The 12,184-nt window shown below is 61.3% G+C and overlaps 1 protein-coding gene across 7 annotated transcripts; it reads right to left on the bottom strand.

Annotated features, from left to right (window-relative positions):
- Positions 1–1,218: 1,218 nt before the first annotated feature.
- On the bottom strand, positions 1,219–10,907 carry MEIS3 (Meis homeobox 3). Of its 7 annotated transcripts, none has more exons than XM_077133578.1 (12): positions 10,896–10,907; positions 8,864–9,045; positions 8,487–8,646; positions 8,332–8,382; positions 7,319–7,369; positions 6,998–7,147; positions 3,318–3,429; positions 2,981–3,129; positions 2,111–2,187; positions 1,841–1,899; positions 1,653–1,736; positions 1,219–1,288 (listed from the first exon to the last, which is right to left on the bottom strand). In XM_077133578.1, exons 1-12 carry the CDS (start codon positions 10,905–10,907, stop codon positions 1,239–1,241), a joined length of 1,137 nt encoding a protein of 378 aa, XP_076989693.1. In that variant the 3' UTR covers positions 1,219–1,238. The 7 variants fall into 7 exon arrangements, with proteins under 7 accessions (XP_076989693.1, XP_076989695.1, XP_076989694.1 ...); XM_077133580.1 differs by having other exon boundaries at positions 6,998–7,096; XM_077133579.1 differs by lacking the exon at positions 7,319–7,369.
- Positions 10,908–12,184: the final 1,277 nt, after the last annotated feature.

Genomic DNA, 12,184 nt, shown 5'->3' with positions numbered 1-12,184 from the left:
AGTCTCCTCCTCCAGGCAGCCCTCCCTGAAACCTCCAGTCTGGATCAGAGGCCCCCTCTTCCAGGCAGCCCTCTTGGAATTCCTCAGGCCAGGTCAGAATGTTCCCACTAGGCTCTCCCAACTCCCGGCTCCCCCATCCTAGCCCTAACTGCTCTGGGTCATCACCGTCTATGTCTGTCCCTCCACTGGTCTGCCCCTCCACCCCCACTGGACTATGATCCCCATGAGGGCAAGTCATGATTATAGTGGTCTCTGTTGTGTCCCCAATGTAGGGCAAGGCCCTGAGAGGCTCAGGGAATGTGTGTTGAATGAATGAATGAATGAATGAATGAATAGACACTAAATTAGGGAGTCTGAGCTTTGTCCAGAAGGCACTAGGGAGCTACAGAGGATTATAATCAGGGGAGTGTCAAGTCCGATCTGTGCTTTAGAAACTCTAGGCTGACTCTCAACCCTGGGCACATGTTCTTCCCTCTGCCTTTCTGCCTTGTGTGAGCCTATATAGACAATCTCCTCTTTCTGAGCCTCAGTTTTCTCATCCACAAAATGACAAGAATGATAGTTTCTCCCTCTTGGGGCTGTTGCAATGATAAAATAAGAAGATACTCTAAAGTGCTGCCACAGTACCAGACCAGAGGAAAATCTCAAGACCTAGGAGAGTAATAGAATGCATCCCACCATCCTATCCCCTTCTTCTACCCAGTGGACTCCTATTCACCCTTCCTCCAGGAAGTCTTCCCTGATGCTCCAGAAAGCTGACTCCCTCTGAGTGAACTATGTTTTTGGTTTCAACTGTGGCACATTTCTGATGTCCATTTCCCCACCAGGACAGAAGCTTTTCAAGGGCAGGACCTAGAATGGAGCAAGGGTCAAATGCATGTTCGGAGGGATGGATGGATGAGCAGGTTCTGGGTGAATGCACGGGTAAGAGGGTAGGTGGATTGGTGTGGAGGTGGGTAGATGGATGCTTGGATGCGTGGTGAGAGTGGGTAGGTGGGAGATTGATGGATGAGTGAATAAGTGGATGGATGGAAGGACGGAAGAAGTGTAATATGTGGATGAATGAATGGAGACTTGGCGAACCCTCTGTTCAGGGACCCAGGCTGACCTTGCTGTCTTCCTCAAGGGGGATCCACTATTGGAATCTGGATGCCTTTAGGAAGGTTTGAGAGTTGCCATGACCCTCATCCCAATGTCTCCCAGATATTGGACACTCACACTTCTCCTGAATCCAGCCTCTATAGATAATGCCACTCTCCTTCTAAGTTCAAACTCATCCCCACGGATCCTGGAAGACAAATGAAGAGGGTGCAGCGGTTCTGCATCAGATATCCTACAGGTCCCCAAGGCCTTCCCACCCCTTCCTTCACCACGTGGTTCCTCTCGCAGGAGTCATCTTTTAAAGGGGTGCTGGCCCTTTAAGGAAGGAAGGAGCTTTTGAGTGTGGCCAGGAGAATCTGGGAGCTGTGAACTGAGCTACTGCAGAGAGGAAAAGGTGAGGCCCAGGGAATCTGCATTTACATCTTCCACTCACTTGTTATGCAAATGAGGTAGTTATTTATGAACTCAATCCTATCCCAGAAAGCTTCTTCACCTAGAGGAGGGGCCTGGCATGCTGGGGGCGTGGCTTAGCAGAGGGGGCAGGGCCTTACCTGGCGCCCTGACAGCCATATGCGGCTGAGTCTCTGTATAGCCGCCCATGGGCTGGCCCTCTGGGCTGAAGGCTCCACCTTGCCCTGTGATGGGGTTGAGGGGTACCAGCTGAGCCCGAATGCCCGGGTTCCGGCTTTGACCCTCCCCCAGGAACCCCAGGCCTTCCTCCCCCCACTTCTCCCCGCACCTGTGCGGTTGGATTGGTCAATCATCGGCTGCACGATGCGTCTCCGGGCGTTAATGAACCTGGGAGGGGGGCATGGAAAAGGAGGGCGGTGCCGAGAGAGTCGGGGAGGGAGGCCGAGATGAACACCCAGCGACAGAGAGAGAGCCGGGAAGGAGGACAAGGGGAGGGGGGGGCTGCGAGGGGGCTGCGAGGGGCTGGGCGCCGCCGTCAGCACCGCGGACAGCGCCCGCCGCCCGCGCCGGGATCCGCCCCGCGCCGCCCGCCGCTCACCAGTTGTTGACTTGCAGGATGGTGAGCCCCGTGTCCTGAGCCAACTGTTTCTTCTGCTCCTCCGAGGGGTACGGGTGCTGCGGCCGCCAGCAAAGGTCACCCCGCCTGCCTCCCGGCCACCTGAGCTCCCCGGCCGTCCCCGCGCCCGAAGGCGGCCGAGCGGGGCTCAGCTGCCCGCGCGTCCGCAGCTTCGCCCCCGCCTCTTCCAGCAATTAGAGGCCGACTGGCCACGCGGGCAGGGGCTTCGGGGCCCAGGGGAGGGGGCAACGCCCACCGCCGACCGCCCAGCTCCCCCCCCCCTCAGTCTCTCCGTCAGGGTCCCTGGTTCCTTCTTCCCGCGCGCGCTCTCTCTGACTCTCTTCCTGTATTTGTTTCGCCTTCTCTCTCTGTTTCTCTGCCCCTGTCTTGCTCTGATTCCACCACCCCAACCTCTCTCTCTGACTCTTTGAGTTTCAGCCTCTCTTTGTCTCTCTGTCTATCTTTCAGTCTCTCTGAGGCAGTGGTGGTTCCGTGGTTAAGACCGAGCTGCCTGCATTTGAACCCACTCTGGCTGTGTGACCTTGGGCCAAGCCCTTGACCTCTCTGTGCTTCAGTCTTCTCGTATGCAAGTTGTAGCTACTGATAGCCCCTGCCCCATTGGTTGTGGGAGGGCCCTGATGAGTTCAACGCCCCTGGCAGCACCTGACCCCCAGGCAGCACTCGGTGACATCTGCTCTTCTGGGCCCCTGCCTCCTTCAGGCTCTCCCATGGGACTTCCCCATGCCCCAGCCCCCCATCACTGGATATCTCTTGGGGAACTCAGTATCCAGCGGCCACCCTTCGCCATCTCCTCCCATGCCCACCCCACAGCCAGGGCCGCACGGCTCTCACCGAGAGGTGCTGGAACAGCCAGGCTCTCATGATGTTGGTGGCCACCTTGGGGAAGATGCCCCTTTTCTTGTTCCGCCGCCTCTCCTGGTCCAAGTCTTCATCCTCCCCCCCAGAACTGGGGGAGGCCACGCTGGTGTCCAGTCCGTCTCCTGGCGGGAGCGGGCAGGCTGGGTTTGTGGACAGTGAGGAGCGGGGGGGCCAGAGCAACCCCGAATCCTCACCTACGACACTGCCCCACACCCCACCCACACTTGTTCCTCCGGAAGTCCTACTTGCAGTCTAACTTCAATCTCCAGACTGACTCGCAAAGTGCCCCTCCGTCTCTCAAGCCTCTCACCTGGGTCGCTGGAGTTGTCTCCACTCTGGGAGGCCAGGCCCCCGCTGGATGGACCTGGGGTCCCCAAATAGACGGACCCGCTGTCCTCATGGTCTCTACTCCATGAATTATTCTGGGAGACAAGAGATGGAAGTCAGTACCCAAAACGCCACAGCTAAGACGATAGGGGCTGGCCCTGGGATTCCTGGGTGCAAACCCCGTCCCCTCTGTGACTTTGCTGTGTGACCTTAGGCAAGTCACTTCACTGCTCTGTGGCACAGCTTCCCCAACTGGAAAACGAGTCTCCCTCTTACAGAGTGCGATAAGGATTCAATAAGTTAACACACATAGAGGCACACTGCAATCGTTCAATGAGGATAAGCCTCTACAGGTCCACGGCATTTCACCTGAAATCTTGGAGCCAGCTGTGTTCTAGAATTCTGAATTTTCCACATTTTTAAACCATAAATCTGTGCATATGGCTTGTATTTCATAACACCCCCAGCGGGGTCGTCATCAAACCCATTAACATTTCTGCAGCAAAGTGGATGGATATCAAACTATGTGGAATTAATAAAGGCTACCAATAGCCTCATATCAGTTCGAGTCAGGTTTTGCTGCCAATGGAGGTTGCTCTAAATTTATGGGGGAGAAAAAAAAACTTTCAGTTTTCAGAGGTCTCTGGAGCTCAGAATTACAGATAACGGATTCTGGGGCTGTGTTTTCTTTAGCCAAACCCGGACATGCTTCAGGGAAGTTGACAACGTGCTGGGTCCCCATGTGGGCTGGGTCAGGGCTGCCTTGTCGTTTGGCTTAAGGTTTGGTTCAGTCACTGGAAGGCAGCGGCCGATTGGGGCAGGCGGGGAGGTTGAGGGAATTGTTCCTGAGGTGGCCTCTGCCAGGTGGCTGTAGGCCACCTGTGTCCCACTAACGGTCCAGCTCCTGCCAGGCAGCCTCTCCATTCAGCTCCCACCCCTGGGTCTGGCACCACCCCCCTTCCCTGCCCCCTCCAGACCCAGGGACGTGCACAGCTCCTGGCTTCACTGTTGCTAAACAGTCCCGCCCCAGCCGCTGCTGATTCTCTCAATCCCTGCCCACAGTTTTGTCAACGGTCCCTCCTGGAATCACCCAGGGCTGCCACCGACTGCTTCCTGCTGAGGGCCAGCCAGAGATGCCCCCGCCCCATCTCAGAAGTGTCTCCTCCAGGCTCCGCGAGTCTGCGGGTCACCGTGCGTGTGAGTGCATTTGGGGTGCCCTGTCTGCAGCTGCAGGTTTACTCTGGACAGGAGGCTTGGGGCATGGCCTGGGGCTCTTGGGGCGCCGGATCCAGATTCGAATGGATGCTGCAGATGTGCCTGTGCGTGAAGCTGCCCCCGAGATCGCTGCGGGGTGCACAGCTAGCTGGGACCTAGCTGAGGGGGTGTGTGCCTAGGTCTCGCGGGGAGGTGTCCGAGGCTCCCGAGAAGACACGGTTGTCCCAGGGAGACTGCGGTTGTGGCCTGGTCCTTACACGCGTTTACCTGAAGCACGCAGATGTGTTTCGGTGTAGGTTGTGTCAGTCTCTGCGATTGCACGTGGCTGTCTCAGGCACTGAGGATCGCAAGGCTACTTTATTGCTAGAGTTTGAGGGTTCCTTGGCCCATCTGCAGGGCTGGGTGTGTGTTCAGCACGACACCCACCTAAGTGGGTGATGACACAGTGACCAGAGCTGAGAGGGTTTGGTTCTTGGGTGACTGTTGTGGGAGGGCATCCAAGATTTCTGAGGATGGATGTGCCTCCAAGCGAGCTGTCACAGACTGCCCCAGGCCCAGGGCTCTCCCTGAGCATGTGCACGTGGCTGGCTGTCAGGTGGAGGCTGTTGCGTGTCTGCTTTGTGGGTGTGCCTGAGCCTGCAGGGGGTGGCTGCACCTGCATTTGATTGGGTGCGCGTGTCATGTGCTGGCCAGGGGTCTATGTCCACAGTCCTGCAGCCAAGGGCATGTGACCCCTGCGAGGCTGTCACGCAGCAGTGTGGCTGTGCTGCGGCTGTAGTTTCGGCCTGGCTGTCTCTGACAGGAGGCAGTGTAGTTGTGGCATGTGCTGGGGACGCAGCCCTTTGGAGACTTCTCCCCGCGACCCTGCCACTGTCTCTGCGTGGCTCTGGTGCTTCGGCATGTGCACGGCTGTCGTCTGTGTTGGCTGTGGGGGTGTCCTGAGCCCAGGAATCCGTGGCACGACCACAGTCTAGGACTGTGCCACTTCATCTCGCTGCTTAGCTGGGTCTGACTGTGCGTGCGTGTGCGCCAAGCCTGGGTCTACTTTCAAGTCTGCACGGATGCATCTGGGGCCCTGTAGCCATCGAGTGCATGACGTGTGCGGTCTGCCAGCCACACACTGTAGTCGGTCTGTAGGGGGAGGCGGCTGCAACTGAGGGGACTGTAGGGAAAGGTGGCTGTAACCGAGGGGACTGTAGGGGATGGTGGCTATAACCAAGTCCTCAGGGCTGCAGCTCGGTCTGTGCAGCTGTATCTAAGTCTGTGCATCTAAATCCCATCTGTGGGGCTGTCGCTAAGTTTGTGCAGCTATGTCGGGACACGTGCTGCTGGGATGTGAGTGTGTGCTGCTGTCTCTCTGCTTCCGAGTGTGACTGGACGGGAGTCTGCCTTCTTTCTCTGCATGTGCCTGCCTGTGTGATGTAACCGGGTCTAAGGGGGGAGGTGTCTGCAGCTGCGTGGCTGGGACGTGTGTGTCCAGGCTAATCCAGCTGGGTCTGAGAATCCGTGTGCCTGTCATGTGGTTAGGGGCGGGCTGTACATGCACACACTGCAGCCGAGCTGGCTCCGAGCATTCCTGTAACTAAATGTGCATGGCTGCCGCCGGGAGCACGGGGGAGCGTGGATGCCATGTGTTTGAGTACATGCGAGTGTGCAAGCATTCATGCACGCAGCTGTGTCTGAGTCCGGCTGTACGGACCACAGGCCTGTTGTGTGGCTGGCAGGTGTGTGTGTGTATGTTTCTGTGTGTGTGTGGTGTCTTCCACAGTCCCTCTGTGTCAGGAGGCGACTATAACCAAGGACATCACTGTTCCTGTTTCGGTCCGGCTGTACGGGGGCTCTGGATGTCACTGAGTCAGCGTGTCTGGATGTGCCACTGGGTGGCTGTTGTGTGGTGGGGACGTGGGTGTGTCTGTGCTGTGATCTGGGTGCCCCTGAGAAGGACTAATATTGCCCTGTGAGCCTCCACTTCGGGCTGAGTCTCTGGGCCGCTGTGCAGTGAGGGTAGCATGTGCAAGCAGCACGGTCAGGCTGGGTACCAGTGGGCCTGTATCTGCGTTCGTGTGGCAGTATCTGGACCTGTGACCCTATCTTCATCTGTGCGACTGTCGTGCGGTTGGTGTTGTGTATACATGTGCCACACACACACACACCATAGGAACACTATGTGGCTGGGATGTGTGTGCTTCATTCAGTCCGCTTGTGCTGGCTGTGTCTGAGGGTGACTGTAGCTGAGTCTGTGCTGCTGTTTGTGAGCCTGTGCGGTTGCCTGGGGCCGAGTCTGTGGGTGACATCTGCAGCTGCTGGTGAGCGTGTGCACGCTGTGGGCCAGCTGGGCCCGTGTCCGTGCAGCTGCTGGGTGTGACCGTGTGCGTGCGCGGGCCGTGGCCAGGCTGTGCCCGCCTGGCTACGGTGCAGGGTGAAGCCCCGTGTCCCATCCGGGCCCACCTGGCCTGGGAGGCTGGGGCAGGAGGCCGGGTAGTCGTCCAGGTCCTCCCTGCAGCCGCCGTCCCGGTCCTCGATGACCAGGTCGATGGGCATCTTTCCCTTGAGGCAGGTGATGTAGCGGTGACAGAAGTTGTCGCACAGGTCGTGGACCTGGGGGGGGCACCGGGGTACTGGGGGGGGCCACCCGGGGGCCAGGGCTGGGGTGGACAGGGGTGGGGGCGGCTTGTGCTCCAACTCCAGGGGGCGGGAGCCCGAAGGGGTGGAGGGGGCGAGGGGGCGAGGGGGCAGGGGAGGGTGTGCGGGGAAGCGAGAAGCACTTACCTTCTCCAGCTCCAGCAGGTGGAACCGGAGCACCTGGATGGCCTGTATCATCTGAAAAGGCAGACGGGGTTGGGGGGGGGGGGGGGAGGGAGGGACAAGGGAGAGCCAGAGAAACAGAAAGAGAGAGAGTGACAAAGACAGGGCAGTGAGCAAGAGGGACAAAAACAGAGCAACAGGGACAGAGACGAGCAGAGAACAGAGATGGAGACGCAGCATGAAGGAAAGGGAGGGTTGGAAAGGATTGGAAAGGAGAGACAAAAGAGCAAGAGGCACAAGAGCCAGCAGAGGCCTGCTACAGGAGGAGGGAGCTAAGGTGGGCTCTAATGATGGTCCCCGCCACCGGCCCGCTCCCCTTGGCTCCACTGCCCTCCTTGCCCCCGCGAGCTGGATGGCAAAAGGAAGGGAGAAGCCAGAGTATTTCTCCCTCTCTCCCTCCTTTCTGTCTTTTTCTCTCTCTACCTCCCACCCCCCACCCAAGCAGCACTGGGATTTCCTCCCAGACTCAGGCTGCCCCCAAGGCCTTCCCCGTGGCCCTCCTGCCTTAGGGTGCGGGCTCCCCAGCCTCAGGATACTTTGCAGCTCACCGCTGCTGTCTTTGGGGTGGACTCTGCCACACTGACGGCAAAACAGCGCGTTCTAAGGCCCGATTTGGGGTCAGGCCCTCATCTAACACTTGCATTAACTCATTAACTCTCGCAACAGCCCTGCGAGGAAGGAGTTACAATCAGGCCCGCTTCGCAGGTGAGGAAACTGAGGCACGGGAAGGAGAAGCTAATTCCCTGGCTCTCAACGACGGGGAGCTAGCATGTGGCAGAGCTGGGATTTGAACTCGGGCCCTCGGGTCCACGTTCCCGGACTCTAGGCTGGACTGCACTTCACCTGGGCAGCGACACCCACTGCCTGGAGCCTGAGGTTGCTGACCGGGGGGTCTCTCCTCCCGCCAACTAACCCCACGGTGAGACAGAAGACCCCATGGTGGGGGGGAGGGGCCCTGGGGAGGGCGCAGGTCTCACCAGATTGTCCAGCTCTGGGTTGGAGGAGAAGAGGGGCCTCTCCGAGCGGACCTGGGAGGGAAGAGAGAGGCGAGGGAGGGCACATCCAGCCTCCCCGCCTGCCCTTCTTCCTCTGAGGCGGGGGTGGGGCTGGGGTGGGGGGCTGGGGTGCCCACCTGCTTGGCGAAGGCAGCAATGTCCTCGTTGAAGGAATCGGAGGAGCAGACGTCACCGCCCGGGGGGCTGCCCAGCCCGGGCCCGACCCCGTCCCGGGGCGAGCACGTGGCCAGCTCACATTTCTCAAAGACCAGGACCAGCAGGGGAAAGAGTGGGTGTCTGGGAAGTAGGAAAGGAGAGGGTTGAGGGGGGTGGGGCGGGAGGGAAGAGACCCAGAGAGCAGACATGGAGACAGAGGCGTGGAGCAACACAGAGAGACGGACAAACCAGACAGACAGACAGGAGACAGACCCCCGGACAGGCAGACAGAGAGAGACAGAACAAGCCAGGGGCCAGCAGCCCGAGCCCCCGAGGGACCCTGCCCTGTACTCCTCACCCGTAGATCTCATCCTTTTCCCTCTTCAGGCCGTCGCCGTCCAGGCCCTGGGGTGGGTGCCGGGGGTGCCGGTGGGGGCCGTAGGGCCCTGGGGCTCTGGGTGCCGAGGGCAGGGCCTCGGAGAAGCCAGCCAGGGCTGCAGCACCGTCAGCGAGGCCTGGGTACCGGGACAGTTCCTCGCACTGGGGGAAGGGGGAGGGAGAGTCCCGGGGAGGGGTCAGCGCCCGCCCAGACCCAGGCGTCCGGCGAAGGACTGTGCCCCCCCTGGGACGCAGGCTGCTGGCCCTGTTGCTCCGGGAGCCAGCACCTCTCCTGTCCGCACCCCAGGTGCTCCGTAGGTGTCAGAGCCCCCCACCCCTTCTCGCACCCATGGAGCCATCTGAGGGCCCGTCCTGTCCTGGTGTCCCTGGACTGTGAAAAACACCCCCAGAGCCTCCTGAGGCGTGGCCAGGAGGCCCCGGAGGACAGAGGCTGACCGAGGTCTGGGAACTGAGGCTCAGGGTGTGGGATCGGGCACCGGCAAGCTGCTGTGGGTGCAGAGTGGTGGGCGCCCGCAGCTCTTGCCGGAGCCAGGAGTGGAGGAAGAGAGCAGAGAGATGTGGGAGGAGATGGACGAGGGAGAGATGCAAAGAGAGGGAAAGACACGGGAGCTGGACAGGTGCAAAGGAACAGGGGAGAAGAGGGAGAGGACACGAGAGAGAGAGAGAGAGAGAGAGAGAGAGAGAGAGAGAGAGAGAGAGACAGAGACAGAGAGAGAGAGAGAGAGACAGAGAGAGACAGAGAGAGACAGAGACAGAGAGAGAGACAGAGAGACAGAGAGAGAGAGAGAGACAGGGAGAGAGAGAGACAGGGAGAGAGAGAGACAGAGAGACAGAGAGAGACAGAGAGAGAGAGGCAAAGAAACAGAGAAGAGAGAGGGGGAGGTGGGGAGAGGAGGGGCGCGGTTTTGCAGCGGACACCTTCCGTGGGCTGGGCGCATTGCACGTTCTCTCCCCTTCCAATTTCATTTCGCAGTTTGTCGCAGTTTGTCAAATATGCGTGTCAAAGATTCTTCAACTCCACTCACGGCCCGCACACACACATCGTGCAGACCCGCACGCATGTCAGTCCCCCCCACCCCCCCGCACACACACACTGGTGTACACCCCGCCCCCCTACCCCGGCAACATGCGGGCTTAGAGCCCCACCTGCCACTCAGCATGGAATGAATGAATGTGACATTTAGCATGCGAATGAATGAATGAATGAATGAGGCACCTGGCATCGGAATGAATGAAGGAAGGAATGAGACCTCTAGCCGGGTTCCTGGCACCCCCTCGATAAACACCAGCTGAACGAAGGACCCCCCCAACCCCACGCGTGCACAGGTCAGCCCTAAAGTGCAGCGCCAGCCTGGGCAGAGTCCCCAGCTGCTGTCCCAGCACCACCTTTCTCTCCCGGCTTTGGAGGTGAAGAAACCGAGACTCAAAGGCAGGCTTAAGATGGTTGGGACGACCGGCTCAGATAACCCCCCCACCCCCCACCTTGCTGGGGGCTCCGCCTGTGCCCCCCGCCTCCGCGCTTCCCTCCTTTTCCACTTCCTCTGCTCCTAACTTCTCCCGGCCTGAAGTTGAGAGCCCTCCCGGCCCGAGCTGCTCCTACTGCCGGTTGCTGGCCCAAGGGGTCCTTAAACCCCAGAACGTCTGTGCTCCCCCCTCCAGCCCCAGAGGCGGGCACTCCCCCCACCCCAGCCCCAGTACCAACAGTGAGAATCCTTTGGCCCACCTGGGCAGCACCCCCGCCCCCAGCCTGTGCCCACCCCCAGCCCTGAGGGCAACTTGGAACAAAAGTAGATGGGGGGTGGGGTGGGTACTAGGGAGAGCAGAGAAGGAGGGGGACAGCGGGATGGGGAGGTAGGGATAAAGGGTGGGGGGGGCGGAGCAGACAGAGGGCCCGCCGGGGAGAGGGGGGCAGAGCAAGAGGTGGTGGGGAGTGGGGGTGGGGCCCAGGGGTGGGGGTGGGGGCGCCCCGGGGTCGCCCTCCTCAGACCTACCCTCCGGGCCATGAGCCGAGGCCGGCGGCGGCTCCCCGGTCCTCGCGGAGCCTGGCCAGCGGGGTGGGCGCAGCCAGGGGCGGCCGCCCCCCGAGGGCCCGCGGTGCCGACGCCAGGGGGTGGACGGGGGGCCTGGGTGCCCGGCCCCCCCAGCCCCTCCGCCGTCAGTGGCAGGCGCCGGGCGGCGCGGAGGCTCCGAGCATGGACCCCCCCGCCCCTCCCCCCGCGGGGGTCACAGCCAGGGGCTCATCCCCGGGAGGGAAGGGGTGCGAGGGCCCTCCCCGGGGCCCCCCCCCGGCCCCTCCCCGGGTCCTGGGAGAATTGAACCAGCCAGAGACAAACAGACGGAGCGCCGGGAGAGGAAGGAGGGGCCCGGGCCGGGCCGGCGGGGGGCGCGGGGAGGCCGGGGCGGGCGGGAGCCGGGTGGGGGTCGGGGGGTGGCTGCCGCGCGGGGAGGGGTGGGGGGCTTCCCAGGCCCGGTCTGGGGGTCCCGGCGTCGGGGCAGCGGGAGGGATGCTGGCGGCACGGTCTCTCCCCCAGCTCCCCTCTCTCTGTGGTCACATCCGGAAGTTCCACATCAGAGATGCTTAACCCACTGTCCGCCGGCGGCCTGGGCCGCGGGGGGGGGTGGGGTGGGGGGGAGCAGCCGGAGCCCTCCCCCCTCCCGCCCCCGCCCCCGCCCCCGCCCCGGCCCCGGCCTCTCCTGGGGGCTCGCGGAGCTTCCCAGGTTCTGCTTTTGTAGCTGAATCTCCCCGAGCCTTGTGTGCCTCGGTCCCCCCCACCCGGCCTCCCCCCTCCATTTCACCCCCCTCCCCCGCTTCCCGCCCCCGCTCCGGGTCTTCCCTGCCTCTCCCCCTCCGGCGGCCACAGGTCCCTGCCTCTGCCCCTTTCCTGCTGCCTTTCCACTCGCCTTCCCGTCTCTCCCATATTCCCTGCTTCTCTTTCCGTGCTTTCCACACTCTTTCTCTCCCTGTGGGTCTTTCTCTCTTTGTCTCTGCCACTCAGTCTCCCTGACTCTCTTTCTCCTTCACTCCCCCTCGTCCCTCTCTCCTTGCTCCCCGTCCTTCTCCCTCTGTCCGAGTCCTCCCCCAGCCCCCCCCCTTCTTATCAGTCTCTGTCTCTCTCTAATTGCCAGACAGACCCCGAGGCTCCGAGAGGAGGCAGGAGGGACCCGGCATTTTACTTTCTTTTCTTGCCCTGGCCTGTGCCCCCCCGCCCCCCCCTCGGGTCCCTGCACACCGCCCCCCCACCTCCGGGAACTAAGGACACTGACGCGCCCAGGTCTGCAG

Source organism: Tamandua tetradactyla, chromosome 16 (genome assembly GCF_023851605.1).
Source record: "Tamandua tetradactyla isolate mTamTet1 chromosome 16, mTamTet1.pri, whole genome shotgun sequence".
Lineage (NCBI taxonomy): Eukaryota > Metazoa > Chordata > Mammalia > Pilosa > Myrmecophagidae > Tamandua > Tamandua tetradactyla.
This window is presented reverse-complemented; position numbering and strand designations above follow the sequence as displayed.

What these genes read in the sequence shown, in the direction of transcription:
- MEIS3 (XM_077133578.1), bottom strand. An exon ending in ACCTGCTGGAGCTGGAGAAG is followed by an intron (nt 7,148 to 7,318) that starts GTAAGTGCTTCT and finishes TGCCCCCCCCAG; the next exon opens with GTCCACGACCTGTGCGACAA. An exon ending in ATCCTGCAAGTCAACAACTG is followed by an intron (nt 1,900 to 2,110) that starts GTGAGCGGCGGG and finishes CCCCCCTCCCAG; the next exon opens with GTTCATTAACGCCCGGAGAC.